This window comes from Choristoneura fumiferana, chromosome 29 (assembly GCF_025370935.1).
Source record: "Choristoneura fumiferana chromosome 29, NRCan_CFum_1, whole genome shotgun sequence".
In the NCBI taxonomy this organism is placed as follows: domain Eukaryota; kingdom Metazoa; phylum Arthropoda; class Insecta; order Lepidoptera; family Tortricidae; genus Choristoneura; species Choristoneura fumiferana.
In genome coordinates this window covers 8,885,541-8,908,298 of record NC_133500.1, presented here as the reverse complement: position 1 = coordinate 8,908,298, position 22,758 = coordinate 8,885,541, and the positions used below count along the sequence as shown (strand labels likewise).

The 22,758-nt window shown below is 40.2% G+C and overlaps 2 protein-coding genes across 2 annotated transcripts; one reads left to right on the top strand and one right to left on the bottom strand.

Moving 5' to 3' along the window:
* Positions 1 to 4,739: 4,739 nt before the first annotated feature.
* On the top strand, positions 4,740 to 14,796 carry Bx42 (Puff-specific protein Bx42). Its single transcript, XM_074109574.1, has 13 exons — positions 4,740 to 4,831; positions 5,492 to 5,643; positions 5,873 to 6,030; positions 6,144 to 6,326; positions 6,704 to 6,783; positions 7,083 to 7,264; positions 8,159 to 8,392; positions 9,093 to 9,240; positions 9,734 to 9,867; positions 10,263 to 10,407; positions 11,403 to 11,502; positions 12,197 to 12,355; positions 13,030 to 14,796. The coding sequence occupies exons 1-13, from the start codon at positions 4,815 to 4,817 to the stop codon at positions 13,081 to 13,083; spliced, it is 1,746 nt and encodes a 581-aa protein (XP_073965675.1). The 5' UTR covers positions 4,740 to 4,814; the 3' UTR covers positions 13,084 to 14,796.
* Positions 14,797 to 15,436: 640 nt separating this feature from the next.
* Positions 15,437 to 22,224, bottom strand: LOC141444376 (thioredoxin-2-like). Its single transcript, XM_074109928.1, has 3 exons — positions 21,744 to 22,224; positions 19,747 to 19,957; positions 15,437 to 17,767 (listed from the first exon to the last, which is right to left on the bottom strand). Exons 1-3 carry the CDS (start codon positions 21,941 to 21,943, stop codon positions 17,612 to 17,614), a joined length of 567 nt encoding a protein of 188 aa, XP_073966029.1. The 5' UTR covers positions 21,944 to 22,224; the 3' UTR covers positions 15,437 to 17,611.
* Between the last annotated feature and the right edge of the window lie 534 nt (positions 22,225 to 22,758).

Genomic DNA, 22,758 nt, shown 5'->3' with positions numbered 1-22,758 from the left:
GTTTTGTTGTTTATGTCTAGTAAAGAAAAATAATATTGTCATGATTGACATATCCATTGTGATCTACTTCAAGATGTGCTTCCGCACAATAAACATCGTCTACCATTACGTGTTATATTTTATTTAAACTCTAACAGGTTATGGGCTATCAATAAAGAAGATATAACATCAATATAAAGATAAATATAGTGAATAAATATGTAAAAGTACAAAATGTAAATAATATGTAGACAAATTGAAATAAGAAAAATGAAGATGTAAAACAAAAGTCGTCGAAAAGTGTCAACTGAAAAATAAAAACGTCAAGAAAATAAAAAGAAAATGGCTTCGTCGAATTTTCCGCAACTAAAAGCTGAAAACTTTAATAATTGGCTTTACCGTGTAAAATGCGTTCTAGAAGAAAAAGGATTATGGGGTATTATACAAGAAGATGAAAATGTAAGTAAATTAAATAAGGAAGAGATTAAGAAAGCCAATGCAAAAGCCAAAAATATTATTGTTCAATGTCTCCCAGACAAATATTTAAATATAATTACAAAATGCGACAGCGCAAGGAATATGTTAGACATATTAAAAGAAATATTCCAGAGGAAGAGCGTTATATCTACCATACTTTTAAGGCGAAAGTTAATAAACCTAAAACAATCACCAGACCAAAAATTAGAAAACTATTTTGAAAATTTTGACAGTATAACCAGTGAATTGGAGTGTGCTGGAGACTCCTTAACAGAACGAGACAAAATCGCTTATCTACTAACAGGCCTACAAGAGAAGTACGACCATGTAATAACTGCCATCGAATGCAATACGGGGTTCCAAGAAAGTACGTTAAAACTAGATTTCGTGAGAGCTAGACTACTGGACGAAGAGTTAAAAGTGCAAGAAATGCCAACCAACAACAGTCAGGATACAGCATTCGTTACATGTTATACCTGCAAAAAACCAGGACACCTATCAAGAGACTGCTACAAGAATTGCTGGCATAGCCGAGGTCGCGGACGCGGACGAGGAAGAACGAACAACCGTTACCAAAGATATTCACGGCATCCCAACCATTATGGAAACATAGCATTCGAAGAAACCGGACAAAAGCATTTTAATTTTTGGACAACAGGAAAAATCAAAGAACCATCAAGACCTACGAACGGAAACATAGAATGGGTAATCGATTCAGGATGTACAGAGCATATGATTAACGAAGATTACGAAAAATGTATGACCAACGTCAAAACTTTAGAAACACCGATCAAAATTTACATCGCAAACGGAGACTACCTAATGGCCGAGAAAAAAGGTTGCATATTAATGAAATGTAACGATGTGACAATAAATTTAGAATCGTTGATTGTCAAAAATCTATCCTTCAATTTAATGTCAGTGAAGAAAATGGTTCAAAATGACTTTCACGTAATTTTTAGTAAACAAAATGTAAAAATAGGCAGGAAAAATTCTAATATCTATGTGTTTGGTTCTTGCATAGGTAATTTATTTCTATTAAATGCCGAAATATGTTTAGCGACTTGTAGCGCAGCTTTAAGCGACGACGACTTGTGGCACAGAAGATTGGGTCACCTCAACCGAAGAAGTCTACATTGGATGCGGCTGCCGACTAGCAACAAACCCTGCTCTCCTTGCATGATGAGTAAGGCGACGCGATTACCTTTCGTACCTGTCAAGAGGCCACGTTCAACTTACATAGGTGAGTTAATACACACTGATATTGCAGGTCCTCAACGTACACCTGGTATCAACGGAGAAATATATTACCAAGTAATAATAGATGATTTTTCACATTTTTGTTGTACATATCTTTTAAAACGTAAAAGCGAAGCCACTGCCAACTTAATCGAGTACATTCGGAGATTAGAGATAGAATACGCAACAAAAGTAAACAAAATACGATGCGACAACGGCGGAGAATTCAAAAATAACTTTTTTGAACTTTTTTGCAGAGAACGAGGAATAAGAATCCAGTATACACAAGCGTATTCGCCACAACAGAACGGTGTGTCAGAAAAAATGAACAGAAGTTTGATGGACAGGGCAAGGACACTGCTAGTAGAAACGAATTTACCAAAATATCTGTGGGGTGAAGCAATTTTATGCGCAACCTACCAAATAAATAGATGCCCTTCGACAGCTGTAAACTTTAAAACGCCTGAAGCCATTATGAGAGGTAAGACTGACTTATCGAGATTACGAGTATTCGGTAGCAAAGCCTGGGTAGTAACTATGCCCAGAGGCGACAAACTAGAAAAACGAGCTAAGGAAATGCGAATGATTGGATATGCATCAAACGGTTACCGCTTATGGGATCCGAAAGCAGACCTTATATTAATATCTAGAGATGTACGATTTGATGAGAATGATTTTGTATACGAGAAAAATATCAAAGAACAGAATGATCAGAGAATAAGTAAACAGAATGATGACGAAGATGATGAAATAGAACAAAACTGTAATAAACAAACTACGAATGAAGAGGAGCAACCAATAGAACAAGATACAAGCGACGAAGTACGAAGAGAAGCACAAGAAGCACCACAAAGGCCACAAAGAGATAGGAGGCCACCACCTCGATTCGAAGATTATTACACAGCAGAAGAGGAAATGTATGATGCAAATATAGCATTTTCTCTAATAGCGGACTCAGACCCGCGTAGTTATAAAGAAGCTGTAGACAAAGGAGAAGAATGGAAAAAAGCAATAAATGAAGAAATAAAGTCACTTGAAGAGTTGAATACCTGGAAAGAAGCCGAATTACCTAGAGGAAAGAAAGCCATAGATACAAAATGGATATTTAAGACGAAACAAGATGGAAGAAAGAAAGCGAGATTAGTAGCTAAAGGTTTTCAGACGGATAACATTCACAATGTTTATTCACCTGTTGCAAGAGTATCGACAATAAGAATGATGTTTAGCCACGCAGTACAAGACAATTTTCCTATGAAACAACTGGATGTTCAAACTGCTTTTTTGAATGGATATCTGCACACAGAAGTGTACATAAAGCCACCAGAGGGCGTTGAGGTTTCAGCGGGAAAAGTATTAAAACTACAAAGATCGTTATATGGATTGAGAGAAGCTCCAAAATGTTGGAATGACCGATTTCATAATTATATAGTAACACAAGGATTTGAACAATCGAAATATGATTTCTGTTTGTACTACAAAGCCAACGTATGGCTACTTATTTGGGTTGATGACATTTTAATAACGGGAAAAACTACAGAGATAAAGAAAACAATTGAGAAGCTGAAACAAGAATTTAAGATAAGAGATTTGGGTGAAGTCAGAGAATACTTAGGTATGGAAATAAAAAGAGAACATGATAAGCTGAAAATTAGCCAAACTAAATTGATTGAGAAAGTACTAGAAAAATTTGGAATGACGGATTGCAAAGGAACACAGACGCCTATGGAACAAGGAACTCCAATCAAAGAAGAAGAAACTGTAATTGATGTGCCTTATCGTGAGTTGATTGGATGCCTTATTTACATCTCCACAGTCTCACGTCCAGATATTACTTTTGCTACGTCGTATTTAAGTAGATTTCTAGACAAGCCAACAAATACTACGTGGACATCAGCGAAAAGGGTATTAAGATATTTAAAATTAACTTCGCACAAATGCCTGACATACACGAAGACGCAAGACAAACAAGTGTTATGCTATACTGATGCGGATTGGGCGAGCAACGTCGACAGGAAAAGCGTAAGTGGTTGTGCTATTTTTCATAATAGTAATTTGGTATCATGGTTCACAAAGAAACAGCAGACAATCGCTCTATCGACTGCAGAGGCGGAGTACGTGGCAGCAGCCATGGCTACAACGGAACTCGTCTATTTAAAAGGTATATTATCTAATTTTGGCTATAATGATATTAAATCGTACTTACAAATCGATAATCAAAGTGCTTTACGAATGATCGACTGTAACGAAAACAGTAACAGAACCAAACATATTGATATAAAATATCATTTTATCAAAGATTGTTACAATAAGAACATGTTTAAAATGTCATACGTTCCAACTAACGAAAATATCGCGGATATATTCACTAAGCCATTGGGCAGTGTGAAACACAATTATTTTGTAGAAAAACTTAAAGTATTGTGAGTTTATTTAATGCTGAAGTGTCAATGTTTATGTTAGTGTAGTTAGTTAGTACTAGTAATGAAATGAATAATAGTGCTGTGTATGTTTTATGAGTCTATATATTTGTATTACCCCTGTTAATACTTAATGATTGCAATTTTAACTGAAGTTAATATTGAGGGGGGGTGTTAAGGTTTTGTTGTTTATGTCTAGTAAAGAAAAATAATATTGTCATGATTGACATATCCATTGTGATCTACTTCAAGATGTGCTTCCGCACAATAAACATCGTCTACCATTACGTGTTATATTTTATTTAAACTCTAACAGTATGTGTGCTATGCGTGTATCTAAATTGTCTCTGTGTGCGCAGAGCCCGATGCGTGGTTGGTGTGGTGGCTATTTTGAGCCGGCCGTATCGGAACGATTTTGTCGAAAATATGTGAAAGCAGCTCATGGTGTCGGCTGTCAGATGTTGTCTATCGTCGTCCAATACCGATATCGGATCGGATAATGTGAAAACGCTCTAAATTCAGAGGGACGGAACGACTCTCGAATTTCGTAGTTGTGGTCTTGTGGCATCTTGTGGTCACTGTATTTTGCTTAAAAAACAAAGTTTCCAGGCCATAAAATCTTAAAAAAAAAATTACATGACATGACAGTTGATTCTTTCATTCATTCTATAAAAAAAAAAAACCATCAATCCAAAAGTGAAAATGGCGTCGTTAACGAGGTGTGTTGTGTTTTTGTTTTATAAAATCGAATTTTAAGTGTTTTCTAGCTATAGAATCGTATGTTTTAAATCCCAAGTGCCTTTTAAAACTCGAGCTATAGCTTAATTTGCACTGTGATACCTGGAATTACGATTTTTTTTCATATACATATGTCATTGTGTCACAGACGTTGTATTATCCTATTTATCGTGGTGAAATTAAATAAACATAAGGTTTTATACTTTCCTTCGCAAAAGTCAAGCCTACTTATTTTGATTAACTTTTTGTCAAATGCTGAATTCTACTCTAATTACACTAAATGTTACAAAATGTAACATTCCAGTCATATTCGTGTAATCTCTTTTCAAAGCTATGCAATGCAACTAACTCATTTATAATATCTTCCGGGAATCCAACAGAAAGTGTTTGATATTGTAATGTAATCCTTTCTAATCCTTTTTTAGAATCAACAGCATTACAAACAAGTGTGACCTAAATGGCTACATTAAAAAAAAAAATTCAACCAAATTGATAACCTCTTCCATTTTTCAAGTCAAATAATATAAAGTACTATTTCACCACCTATATTCATATATAAATTATTTCAGGATGTCATAATTCAATAATTTCATTGTATAAAAATATTTTCCATAATCTAATCATTAGGATTGTTATTCCAGTTTACTACCTGCACCGACACAACAGGTGTGGGATCGTGATGACGAGCTCAAAGCAATGCGCGTGGGCAGTGCGCTGGTGGTGTCTCAGACCAGCGTGCCCCCGTATGGCCAGCGGAAGGGCTGGGTGCCGAGAGCAGAGGAGGATTTTGGAGGTATGAGACTTACTTCTCACAAGTTTACAACTCAGATCAGAGACTGACGTTAAGGGGTTATTCAAGAATTACGTAAGCAGACTTGTAGTTTTTGACTGCCCATCCTCCTTGTCATCAAAAGTAAGCAAAACTCCCAAGATACAGGCTCAGCCTAGTTTGATATCCACTATATAATGATTTATTGTAATCTCCTGGTGTTATAATAAACATTTTTTTTTCTAAATTCCAGATGGAGGAGCATTCCCCGAGATCCATGTGGCACAATACCCCTTGAGCATGGGAGCCCGAGGCAAGGAGAGCACCTCCAATGCCTTGGCAGTCCAGCTGGATGAGACAGGGAAAGTCAAGTATTCTGCTATAGCGAGACAAGGCCATGGAGCTGATAAGGTGTGATACAAATACATGGGTGTTACAAAATTTATTTTTGTATTCTTCGCAAGCTTAAGATGCTTCTTTCTGTTGCTTGCTGACCGGATAAAATGTTTTCTTTGCTTTTTCAGATAATTTACTCTAAGCTGACAGACCTGCTGCCTTCAGAAGTCTTGGCAGAAGAAGATCCGTCTCTCCAGAAACCTTCCGAGGACGACATCCAGGACATCACCGAGAAGACTAAGTTAGCATTGGAGAAACTTACCAATGCCAAGATTTCAGCTGCACTGCCTGTCAAGGCCGCTCCCAAGGCTGTAAGTTGAAACTTTCATTTTTATGGTTTCGTAACTGAGATGACATTAAATAGAAACCCAAAATTTTGTCATAGCATAACAACAATTTTTAATTGTGGCCGCGGCTACTACACTGGGCTGAGGCAAAGTCTTGTCTAAAAGCTGGATTGCCTCAACATTTGCATGTTGGTGAAGTCTTTTCTCATGACTCTGTATTAATGCCAGTATAATCTTGCCAGTAGTATTACATAACCGGCCTGCAGGGCTAACAAGTTACAAGTTGATCAAGCGCTGCAAGATGATTTTACTGGCATAGTGTGAACATGCATTAAGGCAAACAGTTTAAATGGCGCAAGGCAGTGAGCTTACAAGCGCTTGTATAGTGAGTTTGTCGGCAGGCTCCCGCGCAGTACATCCGCTACACGCCGGCGCAGCAGGGCGGCGCCTTCAACTCGGGCGCCAAGCAGCGCGTCATCAGGTAAACATTGCCTCCGTAACGTAATATCAATTTTTTTTATGCTTATGTTTCGATTTCGATCTTATTTTCTAATAAAAAATATAATAAATGTCCAAATAGTGTTTCTGATAACCTGTTACTACTAAGTACTAAAATTGATAAGTATTTTTGGGGGCTGGGTCTCCTCAGGACGTCATATAAAAATTACACAGTAGTTCATTAAAGTTTCTTGCTTTGGTCTCTCATTTCATCAATATATGCGACAGGTAACCGATAGCGGTTGAAACGCTCGTAGAACCCATGTATTCGTTTGCCCCCAGGATGGTGGAAGCCCAGTCGGACCCGATGGAGCCTCCGCGCTTCCAGATCAACAAGAAGATCCCGCGCGCGGCGCCGTCCCCGCCCGCGCCCGTGCTGCACTCGCCGCCGCGGCGCGTCTCCGTCAAGCAGCAGCGCGACTGGAAGGTGCCGCCCTGCGTCTCGCACTGGAAGAACGCCAAGGGTATCATTCATTATCTAGCGAGACCTATATTGCCCTCATAAGGCAGTTGGCAGTATCTCATTTTTAGACATTTCGAGTAAACAGAGTAAATGTGTAACATAATTGTTGAAAAAATTGAGATACGAAAAATAATCCAAGGGGCTTCTGATCAAGTTGTAGACAAGATATGGTCAGTTTGCTTAGTTCATCTGATAGAGGTTGTTCCAAGCTATGTGATGGTATAAATAACTCAAAAGTTATTTTTTTTTGAGATGCTGCCAATTGCCTTATGAGGGCAGATACCGGGTGGGCCCTTTAACAGGAACAAATAATTAAATAGATCGTACTTTGACGTGAGACTCACTCATATTTAATGAAATAATCCCGGATAACTCACGTCTTAATCCTCTTCGTCTAGGAGCAACGCGACTCTGCGGTAGGGCCGGATTAACAATTAGGCACAGTAGGCAACTTGCCTAGGGGCCCCGCTTAGGCTAGGATAGGGCCCCGCGCGCGGGGGAAAGAAATTAAAAATATTTCATAAAGTGAAAATTTTATTGGAACATTTGTAACCTCAATGACAATACAATACAATACAAATACAAATATTATTATTTTGCACACCACAAATCAGAATAATATAATATAAGTTAAATATAACATTGATTATTGATTTCTTTCGACGCATGCTGTCAGATGATTTGATTGAACTAGAAAAGAGCTGTGACTATAAACGGCTAAAAAGGGGCTGCAATAATTGCATTGCCTAGGGGCTATGTTGAGCTAAACTCGATTTAAGACGTGAGATATCCGGGCTTATTTCATTAAATATAGATTGTTCTCGTCATCAAACTTAATCATCAAACGTTAGTTCAGCGACTTTTAAAAATACATATATAATAATCATCCCTCCAGGTTACACCATCCCCCTGGACAAGCGTCTCGCCGCCGACGGGCGCGGCCTTCAACAAGTTCACATCAATGAAAACTTCTCCAAGCTGGCCGAAGCTCTGTACATCGCAGATCGGAAGGCGCGAGAGGCGGTCGAGGCGCGCGCGCAGCTGGAGAGGAGGCTGGCGCAGCGAGAGAAAGAGAAGAAAGAGGAGCATCTCAGGGTGCTGGCGCAGAGGGCCAGGGATCACAGAGCTGGTGAGTTGATGACTGAGCTGGTGAGTTAGTGAGTGAGTGAATTGGTGACTTGGCTGGCGCAGAGGGCCGGGAATCATAGGGCTGGTGAGTTTGGCTACATTTTGGTTACACCTGCAGTGCGTTTTAAATTTCCGGAATTTTTCGGTAGGTTCAGTTGGTATTACCCAACCATAGATTACACTGATTTAACACTGTTGAAGAGATTTTTGTCATAATTTTTGACTCAAAATTTTGTCACATCTTTGGTCCCGTACATCAGGTATTCAATCATAACCACCCCTTGGCTATCCCAGAAATAAAGCCAATGACCTTACTGGCGGATAGGATTGCCTTAAATATCTTAGGGGTCGGAGATGATGGCCTCTACCAAGTCATGGACTGTTGTCTCTTTCCTTGGTTGTAATGGTGAAGCCACCTTTCGTCCTTTCGCTCAGTTATCCTTGCTTTCGTTTGTTACATGGCTGTGGCTTTTCTAGTGTTTACAGCATATGCATCATTGTGGTCGCTATGACAACAAATAGCAAAATAAACTAAACTTTAGAACAAAAGAGGTTTTCCTTAACACCCAAAATGTTTTATTTTCGATGCGGTTGTATGGAACCCTTCGTGTGCGAAACCGACTTGCCCTTGACACATTTTGACTTTTTGTTTAGTTCATTTATTTTACGTCTGTGTAATAGCGTCCCTTTCCCTTCCTCAGGCATTAGGGCTCCGGAAGAGGAACCCGAGTTACAAGCCGAGGTGGACGAGAGCGGGCTGACCGCCGGCGAGCGCGACAAGCTGCGCGCTGATAGACACAAGGAGCGCCAGAGGGACCGCAACCTGGCCAGGGCGGCGCCCGACAAGAGGTTAGCCATAGCCGGGAGTGCAAGCCCTGCTAGACAACACTAAAATATGTTTAAATAGACTCCTGACAAGATATATTAGCAAAGTGTTTAATAATCGCACTCCTGTGTTGCCGCGTATTTGTAACAGGCGCTATTTGCTGATATAATTCAGTCAAGCATACATATTTAATTTTTAGGGTTGTCTGGCAGGTTGCACCCATTCAAAGCCAGACAGTTCTAATATCATTCCGAACAAAATATATACAATTTTTGATTTATGGTATAATGAAACTGACGTGAAATTAAAATTGACGTTTGAAACATAATATTTTTGAAAGCGCTCAATATCCAAATTTCATAGTTGTGGATCGTTCTTACCTGTAAAAAGACTTTCAGCCTTTGTTACTTTAACTTAAGTCTGGCTGCCGCGACCTCTGGCTCTACTAGCAGTGGGACAAAGGACCTATATTATAGACTATAAGAAAAGGTTAAGAATGTAATAATTTGCTTGTAGATCTAAGTTGGTAAAGGACCGCGAGCGCGACATATCAGAGCAGATCGCGCTCGGCATGCCGGCCAAGACGAACCAGGGCGGCGAGGCGATGTTTGACCAGCGACTCTTCAACAACAGCAAGGGAATGGACAGCGGTGAATATTACATAATGTATTTGATAGTATAGCCATATAGCATAGACAACGATAGCTGTTGGAGTCGAAAAGTTCTCGAATGGTGACTACAGATCAGCAAGCTAATGACGGATGACTTAGTTTAAGCCGTGGGTTCTCGGTGGATGCGAGCCGCTTCCAACCGAAGCCACAGAATATATAATAGTACTAACGTACAGAATGGCCACGCTCCGCCCCGCACCGGTTCGAGTTACCCCACCCCTCAAGCGCATATTGCAGGAAAACCGCAGGAAAGCAGTCGGTTGGTATTTTAAGTGAACAAAATAAATAAAGGCACATCTGTACGCAAAAATGCCCCTCTACCTTATTAAGGGTTAATGAGTGGTCTTTTATAACGTGTGTTCTCTGTGTGCTAGGTTACGGCGACGACGAGGCGTATAACGTGTACGACAAGCCGTGGCGCAACCAGGACACTGTCGGCGCGCACATCTACCGGCCCACGAGGAATAAGGACAAGGATAACTACGGCGGGGACCTGGAGACCATCGCCAACACTCGCAGGTACGTGTGTGTGTGTGTGTCAGGCTACGGCGGCGACCTGGAGACCATCGCCAACACTCGCAGGTACGTGTGTGTGTGTGTGTGTGTGTCAGGCTACGGCGGCGACCTGGAGACCATCGCCAACACTCGCAGGTACGCTTCCGACTGCGAGCTTATTGGAAGCTGCAAACGCCCTGGGCACGGATCCCACTAATCCTACTTCCTACTTATATTATAAATGTGAAAGTTTGTGAGTTACTTCGTCACGCTAAAACGGCTGGACGAATTTGGATGAGATTTGGCGAAAAGTTAGTTTATAACATGGATTAAAACATAGGATACTTTTTATCTCGATGTTCTACTCTACAGGATAGGGATAAAAAAATCTCGAAATAACACATGGATGGATGATGTGTACCTAAATGTACTATAATTTTCCGAAATAAGTATCTTGAATTGAATTAAGGTCATGAAAATATACATAAGCTACTTTTCATCCCCATATTCCCACGGGATAGGGATAAAATCTCGAAATAACAACCGCTGGGCTTAGACTCATGATTTGGTATGTAGGTAGCTGGACTTGTCGAATAACATATCCATCCATCCATCCATCCATCCATAACAGCCCTTAGTTCGTCCGTCTTCGGACATAGGCCTCCTCTCCATTTCTCCACGCCTGGCGATCGACAGCCATATGCATCCATCCTCCATCCGCCTGTCGGCAGATATCGTCCTTCCACCTCATTGGTGGTCTCCCTCTACTGCGAGTGTTTTCACGAGGTCTCCACTCCAGTGTCCGCCTCGCCCAACGACCGTGGTTCATCCTGGCAATGTGCCCTGCCTATTTCCACTTATAACAACAACAATAACATATAGGCTACTTTTTATCCCGATATTCTCACGGGATGGGGATATAATCTTGAAATTTCAACCGCTGGGTTTAGAGTCTTGAAATTTTGGACGCGTAAAAATATCATAGACAACTCAAAAATGTAATAAATGTGTGTGTGCAGATTCGTGGCGGACAAGGAGTTTGCTGGCACGAGCAGCGGCGCGGCGCGCTCCGGCCCCGTGCAGTTCGAGAAGGATGCGCCCGCGCACCGCACTGAACAGGTCACATTTTTATGTTTACTAACGATCAGATACCCCAGTGGGTCTCCTGACTACGAAGCTTGAGGTCCCGGGTTCGATTCCCGGTCGGGGCAGTATTAAAAATATGAATGTTTGTTCTCGAGTCTTGGGTGTTTAATATGTATTTAACCCTGTTCCAGGCATAGTGCATGTAGCGACCAGATAAATGTACACTAATATTCGACCTTGCGAAATTTACAATATGGTACAAAATCAATTGAATTTGTTGAAAATATTATTTGTCTTTAAATTAATCTCTCATGGTAAACAATATAAAACGATTCATTTTGAGCTAGCTTATTTAAATTCACGGGGCTTGGAAAAGGGTTAAGTATATATCTATTTCAATATGTTTATCCGTTGTCTAGTATCCATTACACACGCTTTGCTTATTTTGGAACTAGGTCAATATATAGCATATCAAGGAAAACAAATCAAATCGGTTCATAAATACAAAAAAAACGATGATGTTCTGAAACAAGAAAAAAAAACAACCGAATTGAACCTCCTCCTTTTTTTACAGTCGTTTAAAAACCACTGTCTTGTAACCATGTCTAAAGCTAAATAAATTAAATTTCATATTTCATTGCCAATAAGAAACAAAAAACAACCGAATCGAACCTCCTCCTTTTTTTGAAGTCGTTTAAAAACCACTTATTTGTTTATTTCATTGCAGCCTAGCCGCAGCGCGCCGGAAGCTGACTTCGACCCGTTCGGGCTGGATCGGTTCTTGAGCGAAGCCAAACGCGCCGACAAGGGCGGCCGCAAGCGAGACCACGACCGCCCCGCGCCCCACCCCACCCCGCGCAGCACCCCAAGCGGCGCCGCGACTGAGGTCAGCTCCATATACTACTTATAGGTCAAGCCCGAACACAAAAACATGTCGTATAATGGCAACAGCATTTTGACATTCACTCATTCATTTCATTCATTCTCCTTTTGTGCAACAGAGCACTGAAGTAGACTCTCGTGTGTAGTACCTATCACTTCAAACTCGTCCGTGGTATAGGTATACTACAGTCTGACGTCGTATAAGTTTTCGGTGTAGATTTCGATAAGGGCACTACGAAATTACAACGTATTGGACGTTTGTCGGTTAGAATTACACGCCTCCATTTCTTCCGTGGATGTCGTAAGAGGCGACTGAGGATATAGATTAAGGTATTGCTGTAGGCGACAGGTTAGCAACCTGTCACTATTATACCTTTTTTGTCAAACTTAAAACCTAAAATTGCTAAAAGTGGCCCCGAAACGGTAACTTTCCGTGTGCTCTGCCTACCCCATTTGGGAATACAGGCGTGATGTTTGTGTGTTGTGTGTGTGTGTACATTTTTAGTTAAAAAAAGAGGAAAATGGAAATAAGCCCTTTTGCAAAGACACTCCTCAATTACAGTCGCTATTCCATATTATCAACGCTCGGCGAATAGACTGTATTTAGTATGAATCCTTTATCGCGCGGCAGTTAAGTCCCCTTTGTTTATCACTAATTGGTCTATTATCTTGTTTCAGATTGCCACGGTGCCTTACCATGGTTTTTGTATAAAGTTAATATTGTTTGTATAAATATTAGGGCGATAAGAATTACAGCAATATAATGTACTTCAATATGATTCTAGCAGAATTGAATGACAGTAGTTAAACAAATTTTTGACGGAATGGATGAGTTTTATAAGTTCTGCCTTGGTGAAAACAATGAACTCAGTGAAGTGCTAGAGTGTTTAGTGTTGTTGGGACAGCCAACTCAGGGGCCATCAGTGATACACTTCGCTAAAGAAATGTTTGCAATGTATTAGCATGCTTAGGAGGTGAGCCATGAAGGAATTGCCTTAAAACTATCACAACTCCTGACTTTTAGTGGATTTGTACCCCAAAAATCATACTTTTTAAGTAACTCGGGAGACGTTACCATGGCAGCAGGCTACACTAAACAATTGATTGACCCAACTAACTGTTCACAGTGATTTGTTGCTATATTTAACCTTTTCGACGCCAACGACCTATATACGTCCATTACTTTAATGCAAAAGCAACTTTCGTTTAATTATGTTAAGGTTCAATTTTAGGCATTGCAATATAGAAGCCTGGCGTATGGGTGATGTCTTTTGTATTTGACGTGGCGGCGAAAAGGTTAAACACTGACTGTTGCCCGCGACTCCGTCTACGAATGTTTCTTGACAGGCTAAAATAATATCACTAGATGGCGTAAGTATCGCAGTTTGACGTTACAGTCTGGCTTGCGATTGGCTCATTGTTATTTAACCAATCACACTCGTGCCGCTAATTTCAAAGTTGTTAAACGGATTTCACGATACGCCAACTGGCCTGTCACAGAAACCCTCGCGGGAATTAATTTTCCGGGATAAAACTGTCCTATGTCCTTCCCCGGAACTCAGACTGTCTATAATACTACCGAAAGGAAGAGAGGTACGTGAGTTTCGTTTGTAAAACTAAAATACTAATAATTCTTTTTTTTACTAGCCTTTGCTAGCTTCGCTCGCGTGAACCATAAATATTTCAAAGAAGCAAGCAAATTAACTTTTTCGCCGCCACGTCAAATACAAAAGACATCACCTATACGCCAGGCTTCTATATTGCGATGCCTAAAATTGAACCTTAACACAATTGAACGAAGGTTGCTTTTGTATTGAATTAATGGACGTATATATAGGTCGTTGCCGTGGAACCTGCGATGGGTATATTTGAGTCGTTGGCGTCGAAAGATTAAGCAAGATTGCAAGCAAGCATATCGTCACTACTTAAAAAAAAACTCGTAGAGTATTAGATAATTTTTCTAGTAGAGTACTAGAATTTTTCTGAGTGGACCTTATGAACATTACATCAAGGTTCAATTTTGTTGACATATTGATTTTAGATACGAGACTTTTTCAAAGTAGTGACGATATAGGCAAACATACATGTCCGAAATGTGCAAGAAATAGTGCAAGCAAGCATGCATTCAAGGCTACATTCAAGTGAAGCAAATTTATAATATTAGGATTTTCGTTCATTTCAATGACTTCAGATTAAAACGCAAATGTATTTTCTATTGCAATTTACCGATGAAACTAGAGTATTTGACTATATATACCAAATTTCATCTAAAACGGTTCAGCTGTTTAAGGATCTTGCATAAATGGATTATACGGCCAAAGTTGTGCCCTTATAGAGTTTCTTTAGGGTTTTTTTGTCAAAACTTAGTAAAAACACGGAATATTGTAAAGACGCGAAATAATGTGAATCAGATATTATATCTGTAATAAATAAGTATATCGACAAGTGTGTTTACTTTATATCAGCCTTATCATCCACTCAAAGCTCCCATGATAACATACTGCTATTTCAACTTTAATGATATAATTTTAAAGTCTGCATTTGACAGAATCGGTGGATCGCTCAATCTATGGTGAATGTTTGCAGTGTTCTCTTTATCATTCTGAAATGGGTTATACGTAGGTATAAATACGTGTCTAAAGCCCAGTCAAGACTAGCAAGATCGTACAAGTTGGATTACATTGCGATTTCATAAGCGAATGAATTTGAAGCGGTCAATCGTCGATTATCGAGCGCTGCAATGTATTGCAACTTGCATGATTTCTCTTGCAAGTCGAAACTGGGCTTAATTAGTGTAATAGTTGTTCAACAAAAGAGGTTTCATCGAGTAATTAAAAACATTAGATCCAGCCATTTGATCAACAAACGTTTGACGAATACTATCAAATTCGGAAATTTTACACCCTATTTTTGTATTTTTTTTAATAAAATATAAGTAATTTATTCATAATAGTTTAATTTAAGTATTTATTACTTTTCCTCGTCATTTCTAAATCCTACTAATATTATAAATGCGAAAGTTTGTAAGTGAGTGAGTATGTTTGTTGCTCCTTCACGCTGTAACGGCTGGACGGATTTGGTTGAAATTTGGTATGTAGATAGCTGGACATCTGGAAAAAAACAGGCGACTTTTATTCCGATATTCCCACGGGATAGGGATAAAATCTCGAAACAACAACCGCTGGGCTTAAGAGCCATGAAATTTGACTTGATTGTTTTTAATGTAACGTCAATGAAAACCACGATTTAATTTTCGGGAATTCCCACGGGAGCTTTTAAATCCTGGAATTTCAATTCAGCTGCTGGAGCTAATGATTTACGTGTGCGAAGCGGCGTGTAAACACAAGTTGTCGATAAAATCATCCAATGTTATTTAATTTGCTATAGTCTGTGCCTGTGTGCTGCACCTAAAAATGAATTATATTCATAGGTGACCAGAATTCATTTTAGTATAAGGTGGCCACTTATTGAAGAGTATGGCTAGTAATTGACGATTTACTCTACCTAACATAACGCTCCATCTGACCGATGATGGTTGAATTAATTTTGGGAAAAAGAAAAGATGATTCAATGTGAAAATAGAGAAATCTTCAAAAATATCGACATGTTGATGTTGTTGTATGTATGTTATTCATTTTTCCCAAAAAAAACAAGGATTTCTTTATTAATACGCCGTACCCGAAGTGGACAGTTAATAAATTACAAAAATTAGTGAATAAATAAGAAAAAAACGTTTCTTTTAGCTTCTGTACTGAAATGAGACAAAATTTATTTATAATCTAAATAATACCTACTAAAGCCCAGATATTCGTTCTTATGTGCCCTTCTCACAATTTTCTACAGAATCAAGCATGAAGCAACAGCAACAAGGTAAACATAAAATATCTTTATCAAAACATTGTAAACCAAAAAATAAAAACACCTTTTTTTAATTAATTCAATCTAACTAATGAAGTTCAGTGTATATAAATCAACGCACGTAAAAAGAGCTCTGGGTGGCTACTGGAGGGGATACGTTTGCGCATCTGTCAACTAACAAGCCAATGGCGTCCCCCACAGCTCCGCCGCCAATTTGGTCCGTATTTCGCTCACTGCGCGCAGGTATGTCGCCAGGAGCTCTTTTTACGTGCGTTGATTTGTAATGGTAATTATGCATGTCTAAGGTACAGGGTGATTCGGGAGACGTGAGGAGGACCAACTACACCGTCAGTAATTGATAATCATAATAGATTGTTCACAATCATATTTCAGTAAACCCCGACGTCTTTAATTCCAGTGGCCATGCATAGTATAGTTATAGTACGTTGTGTCATTAGGGCGGTAAATAAGGAATTACGAACGAGAGTCCATTAGAAGCCCGAAGTCGAAGACCGTGTGACATACCTACAGGTCGATTCACAAGAGCTGGCACGAATGTATTGAATGAGTGAATGAAAGTATCTGTGTGTGTTACTAACTATTTACTACACTTCACGAAAATAATAATATGAAAATGTCATGCATCTGTTATTTTGGCTCAGGATGAGTTTGTTCAGTCCCATTTTGTCACCTTCTTAAATCGTCCTCATTCTCATACAGTCTACTGTTCTGATTCGCCAACATTCCTACATCGTCACTTTCCTATCTTGTCTGCTTTCTTACGTGGCCACAGACCCAACTCGTCAACAGTCTTATTTCGACTACAGTGCTAACTCGTCAACAGTCTTATTTCGACTACAGTGCTAACTCGTCAACATTATTGCACCGTTCATTATCCAGACTAATATTTATAGAATAAATTATTATTGAAAAGGGGCTTTTTTGCAAATTATTCTCGGGATATTTTACTATTTAAACGCTTAAATTGACCATATCTTTGAGACAACGTCTGCTAAACTACTTCTGTGGTCTATGAAAGAAAGTGGACGAGTTGACACTGGTCGAAATAGAAATAGACAAAATGGGATATGGACGATATCATAAAGTGGACGAGTTAGGAAGGTGAAGATTTAGGAATTGTAGGCTGACGACATGGCACTGTGGACAATTTAAGAAGGTGACGAAATGGGACTGTGGACGAAGTCATCCTGAGCCGTTATTTTCCTACAAAAATGCCTTAGTGACATTACCTACTTTCGTTCAATCCATTCGTGCCAGGTCTTGTGAATCGACAATCGATATAGTAGTTTTAAATAACTGAATCCGCTATTGGTTCATTGGTTCCTCACGCCTCCCGAAGCACCTGTATGCATGCGATGTCTCTATTGAAGCCCCTATAGTCCTATTTCTTCGTTAAAGGGTTGATAACAGACTTGAGCTTCTTGACGTCCGCTCCGCTGAACTGCTCCAGTTTCTCGGAATTCTTTATGAAAACAAACGTCGGCGTTTGGTTGATGTTGTACGCCGATGAGATTTCATAATGTTGCTGCAGATCCAGCTGGAAGAAATGGTGAAAAGCTGGTTAAAATACCACCACCACCGCTACTACCGTCCGGGCCTATACACGTCCCACTGTTGATCACAAGCCTCCACTTAGAATGAAAACCATGGAGTCAACATTAACGTTAGAATTTTATCCAAAATTCATACATAACCCGGGTAACTCAGTTCTTAACACGTTCGGCCCCAGTGGCACAACGTCTGTGACTTTTTAGTTCTGACTCCTATGCCAGTGACACGTATTTGTGACTGCTGTGGGATATGCGCTATGCCAGCCTTTAGGAGGTACGAAATATTTTGACACATGCGTGTCACTGGCATAGGAGGAGGAACTAAAGTCACATACGTTGTGTCACTGACGCTACCGGAATGTACTACGTCTGTGACACGTATACGTGTCACTGGCATGGTAAGTGACTGCTGTGGGATATGCGCAGGCATAGCGTAAGAGCTTAGGATCGCTGCCGGGGCCGAAACGTGTTAAATCAAGATTAGCTTGACATCATCCCAGCCTGTTTACGTCCCACTGCTGGGCACAGGCCTCCTCTCACAATGAGATGGCGCCGTAGTTCCCACGCAGGTCCAGTGCGGATTGGGAACTTCACACGCACACCATTGAATGAGGGTTTTCACAGAGTGAAATATCGATAGATGGCTTTAGTATAGTGAGGTCCGTTTGACGTTTGCTCGTGATTGGTTAAATAAAGCTCGACATGTTTCGGGCTAATTGAGCCCTTGCTCTCGGAGCACACGCCATGACGAAATTAATGCTGGTAAACAACTACCCAGAGGAAAGGCTCGATTTATGACGAGTTCTCGGGGTTTATTTCATTACGTAATTATGATTAATTATAGACCAAATTGTAATATTAATGTCGACTCCATGGTTCGCTTTCTCGAATCCCTGTCTATAACGTACCTATAAAAACTTTTGGGGGGGAGTTCGTATCGTACGGTCCCTCTCACTCTCGCATTAAATAATATAAGCGTCAGCGGGACAGAAGATACGATGTTCGAATTTTGCACTTCGTAGTAAGTATAGGGCCAGATACTTAGGACGTTTTGGCGGAAATAGGTATTTTACTCTACCAATGAAACACTGTATACAAATTCACGAAACAATCCATGACATCATGGTCATTGCGGTGACATTGAAAGTGATGCTAGTTTTAATAATAGAAAATCGATTGAAACAAGTTTTGCAATATCGACAAGTCATCGTCTTCATAAGTTCATAAACACTTCGTAATAACGCAAGACGGGTTGTTGACATATTGATCGTTTTTGTCTAAATTGCTTTTTGATGTCATGACAACATAATCAGACGTTACCTTAGGTACCTATACGAAATAGAGTTCAAGACTACGGGACTTGGTTTTTAGGGTTCCGTAGCCAAGAAGGCAAAAACGGAACCCTTATAGTTTCGCCATGTCTGTCTGTCTGTCTGTTTGTCTGTCCGTCCGCGGCTTTGCTCAGGGACTATCAGTGCTTGAAAGCTGTAGTACCTACTAAACTACATAGTAGTACATTCAAAAATAGGTCTCTTAAAACCATTAGAGGGTTGCTAATACGATTTTTCGATTCAGTGATTACTTTGCAAAATATTCAACTTTAAAGTGCAAATTTTCATTAAAATCGAGCGGCCCCCCCCCCCTTTAAAATCTAAACTAGTTGGTGGAAAATTTTGAGAAAATTCAGGATGGTAGTAAGTATATCAAACTTTCAAGGAAAACTATAACGGTTAAGTTTGCTTGAGAATTATTAGTATTTTAAGAGTAAATAGCAGCCTAGGGTATAAAATATTACCTAAACTATGGAAGATTCTGTATAAAATACGAAATCCTTAGAAAAATATTACTTTATTTTTTCGTAATGGCTACGGAACCCTATTTCGGGCGTGTCTGACACGCTCTTGGCCGGTTTTTTTAATTTACTGTTTCTGACCTCTGCCTTCCTTTTGGAGCCAATGATACCGACCTTGATGATTTCCAAACCGAACATATTCCTGAGCCCAACGAGCGCGTGCCCAATGAGTCGGGTGGAGATCGTATTGGACTGGAAGTAGAGCACCACCAGTTGTTCCGGAGGCACCTGCGCCAGCCTCTGGTGCAGCTCTGCGAGCGTCCGGATGCTGGTAGGTTCTATGTCGGCGGCGCCTTCTGGCACTTGGCTTGTGGCATCTGGCGTGCTGTGAAACCAGTGGATAGTAGAACTGTCTCAATATTTAGCCTTTTTACGCCTTTTTAGGGTTTACCCGACGGCCGATAATAAGTAGGAAGCCTTGGTGGGCTACTCAAGCAGAGGATCGTGGGTTCAAACTCCAGCTCGCACTTTGAGTTTTTCGAAATTCATGTGCGAAGGAAAACATCCTGCACAAACATGCGAAGTAATTCAATGGTGTGTTGAAGTTCCCAATTCGCACTGGGCCCGCGTGGGAACTATGGTCTCTCTTAGTCGGGAGCCGTCCACTACTGAACAAAGGCCTCTTCTAAGGGTAGAACGCCACAATAAACGACAACTTGCCACTCGCATCCAACGGTTGTCCGCAACTCTAACCCTGAGCTAGACAAATTTACTTACGTCATGGCAAACTGACCCAGAAAATTGTAGCCACAGCTCCCAAGGACAAATGTTTTTTCAGTTCTCATGCTCGTAAAGTTCGTGTTTATGCTGGATCCAGGCGACATAAAATGATTTTTTATGCTCTAGTGCATAAAGTAAAATCTTCGTTTAAGACCAAGGCAATCAGGCGTAAACAGCCACAAACAAAAAAGTTACTACATATATTTTTTAATTTATATAAAACTAAAAATCAATCAAATCAATAAAACTAAATATTTATAATTATATCAGCAATGCATGAGAAAAATAAAAGATACCTAGTAAGTGAACAATGTTTATATAGGTACTGTTGTTATTTCGTCTCCTCGCAATCGAAGTGAAAAAGCAGAGTGTAAAACTCAAGCATTAATCCCATTTTTCCCTCGACGTGTCTATCCACCCGAGCCGGTACGCTATATGAACGTCTCGGGTAAAATGGCTCGTTTTCTGCTTTCGTTGTACAATCTACTATTTTCCATGACGAGGTGGCAGATTATAGATAACGAGTAGCTGTACTTAGCTTCGGCTCTGCAGGGCTACTACGAAACTCGAAGTTCGTGTCGTGCGGTCCCTCTGACACTTATACTATTTAATACAAGAGCGAGAGGGACGGTACGATACGGACTTCGAGTTTCGTAGTAGCCCTGCTGGGGTAGAGCAAGAGGAGGGGTCGTTCTAGTCTAGGCGCCAGCGGGGGGTACTACGAAATTCGAAGTTCGTGTCTTTCCATCCCTCTGACACCTAGGTATACTATTTAATACGTGAGTGAGAGGGATGGTACGATACGAACTTCGATTTTCGAATTTCGGAGTAGGCCCTCTGGCCCATACTACGAAGGGTAGAATTCGAATTTCGTCACACAGTCACGTCACACAATTTCGTCAGCGGAACAGTAAGATATGAACTTCGATTTTACTGTACCTTGATCAAAGACTACAGCCGACGCTGTAAAGCTAGGTACTATACCTACTAAATAAATAAAAATCGTTAGTTTTGAAGGACGGTTAAAAAAATTATTAATAATTTGTGGGTAGTTTTGTTTTGTTTCATAAAACGTATGTGGGTACTTGGGGAGTTACAGTGACAAGTTAAAACGGTGGTTGTGGTTCGTTAGTCTAACAACTGGTAGCATGGTGTACGGTTGTGTCACTCTGAAGATGAGCTCTGGTTGAGTTCGAAACGCGTCAGTGTAGTGTGGTGGTGGTGATAGATGGGTTTGTGTGATTTGTGTGTGTTCTTACAGTGTGGAGGTGGAGGAACTGCATGAACACGCATATTTTGCATAAGCTTAGCTATCGTAAGGTCGCGGGTGAGCAAGGAAATTATTTTAGTTCATTCAATAAACTATACCTACTGTTTTTTACGTTTCTTACCTTTCACCAATCACGGATGAAGTCAAGGCAGGGGCAGCGACAGATTCAAGGGAATACGCAGAAGGATGGGCTTCGATATCAGGATAATCTGATTCCCCTTCTGTAGCAGTCTCCCCTTTGCCACTTGATGACGCTGTCAAAGTGCCAGTTGAATTAGCAGTCGATGGAGGGCTCGACGAGATTGTTGATTCGTCGGACATTCTTGCTTCACCTTCAGACTGCTTACAATTTTTTGTCTCCTAAAGCATTTTCGTCGGCCGATTACTTTACTTAAAATATGTAGCGGAAATACTTGATTCTTCGAGAATAGGGGCAATTTGTGAAATAAATATGACGGAAGATTTTGAAACTCGGTCCTTGACAAAGACATTTCTAAAGCCCAGTTTAGACTTGCAAGAAAAATCGTGCAAGTTGCATAGGTGTACCTACATGTTTTCCATCGTATTTTGTCAGAAAAGTTCGTATTTATCGTGTTCTCTCTAAATAGCTTCAGTAGGAGCGCCGCAATGAAATGGAATTTGCAGCCTTAGTGACAATAAAATGGAATTTGCAGTGCGACCTTTTATTGCAGCTAACTGAACTGGGCTTAGTGACATAAATGATTCCCGACTTTTTTTGATCAGACATTTCGCCGAGTAAAATGAATTTGTACGCAGATGGTTTCGTAACGTTTCGTAACTCAACCTCTAGCAGCTGGCATATGAGTCAGCGGACAACTATTCACAGAAATTCGTAGCCTATTAATCACTACACATTTTGCAATTTGGTCGAACTTTCGCTGTAACGCTAATTCAGTGCGCATATCAACTTTTCGCATCTTTATGATGGCATTATGCAGAATAAGGTGGGATTACACTATGGCTTATTGGCAGACAGCTGATTTCTTGATATGTACCCTACAAGCACGTATAACGCATAATAAACGTATTTTTGACATAATGTATTTTATATTGGAGTTCCAGACTACTTCGCCCCGTGCCGCACACGCTCGCTTCGCTCGCTCGGCTCGTGCGTT

Bases quoted from the DNA above. Each gene is read 5' to 3' on its own strand.
- Bx42 (XM_074109574.1), top strand. The intron at 6,031-6,143 runs GTGTGATACAAA...TTGCTTTTTCAG, and splicing joins AAGGCCATGGAGCTGATAAG to ATAATTTACTCTAAGCTGAC. The intron at 6,784-7,082 runs GTAAACATTGCC...GTTTGCCCCCAG, and splicing joins GCCAAGCAGCGCGTCATCAG to GATGGTGGAAGCCCAGTCGG.
- LOC141444376 (XM_074109928.1), bottom strand. From the start codon at position 21,943: ATGTCCGACGAATCAACAATCTCGTCGAGCCCTCCATCGACTGCTAAT. The intron at 19,958-21,743 runs GTAAGAAACGTA...CTGGTTTCACAG, and splicing joins TCATCCGTGATTGGTGAAAG to CACGCCAGATGCCACAAGCC. The intron at 17,768-19,746 runs GTCGGTATCATT...CATTTCTTCCAG, and splicing joins TCGGTTTGGAAATCATCAAG to CTGGATCTGCAGCAACATTA.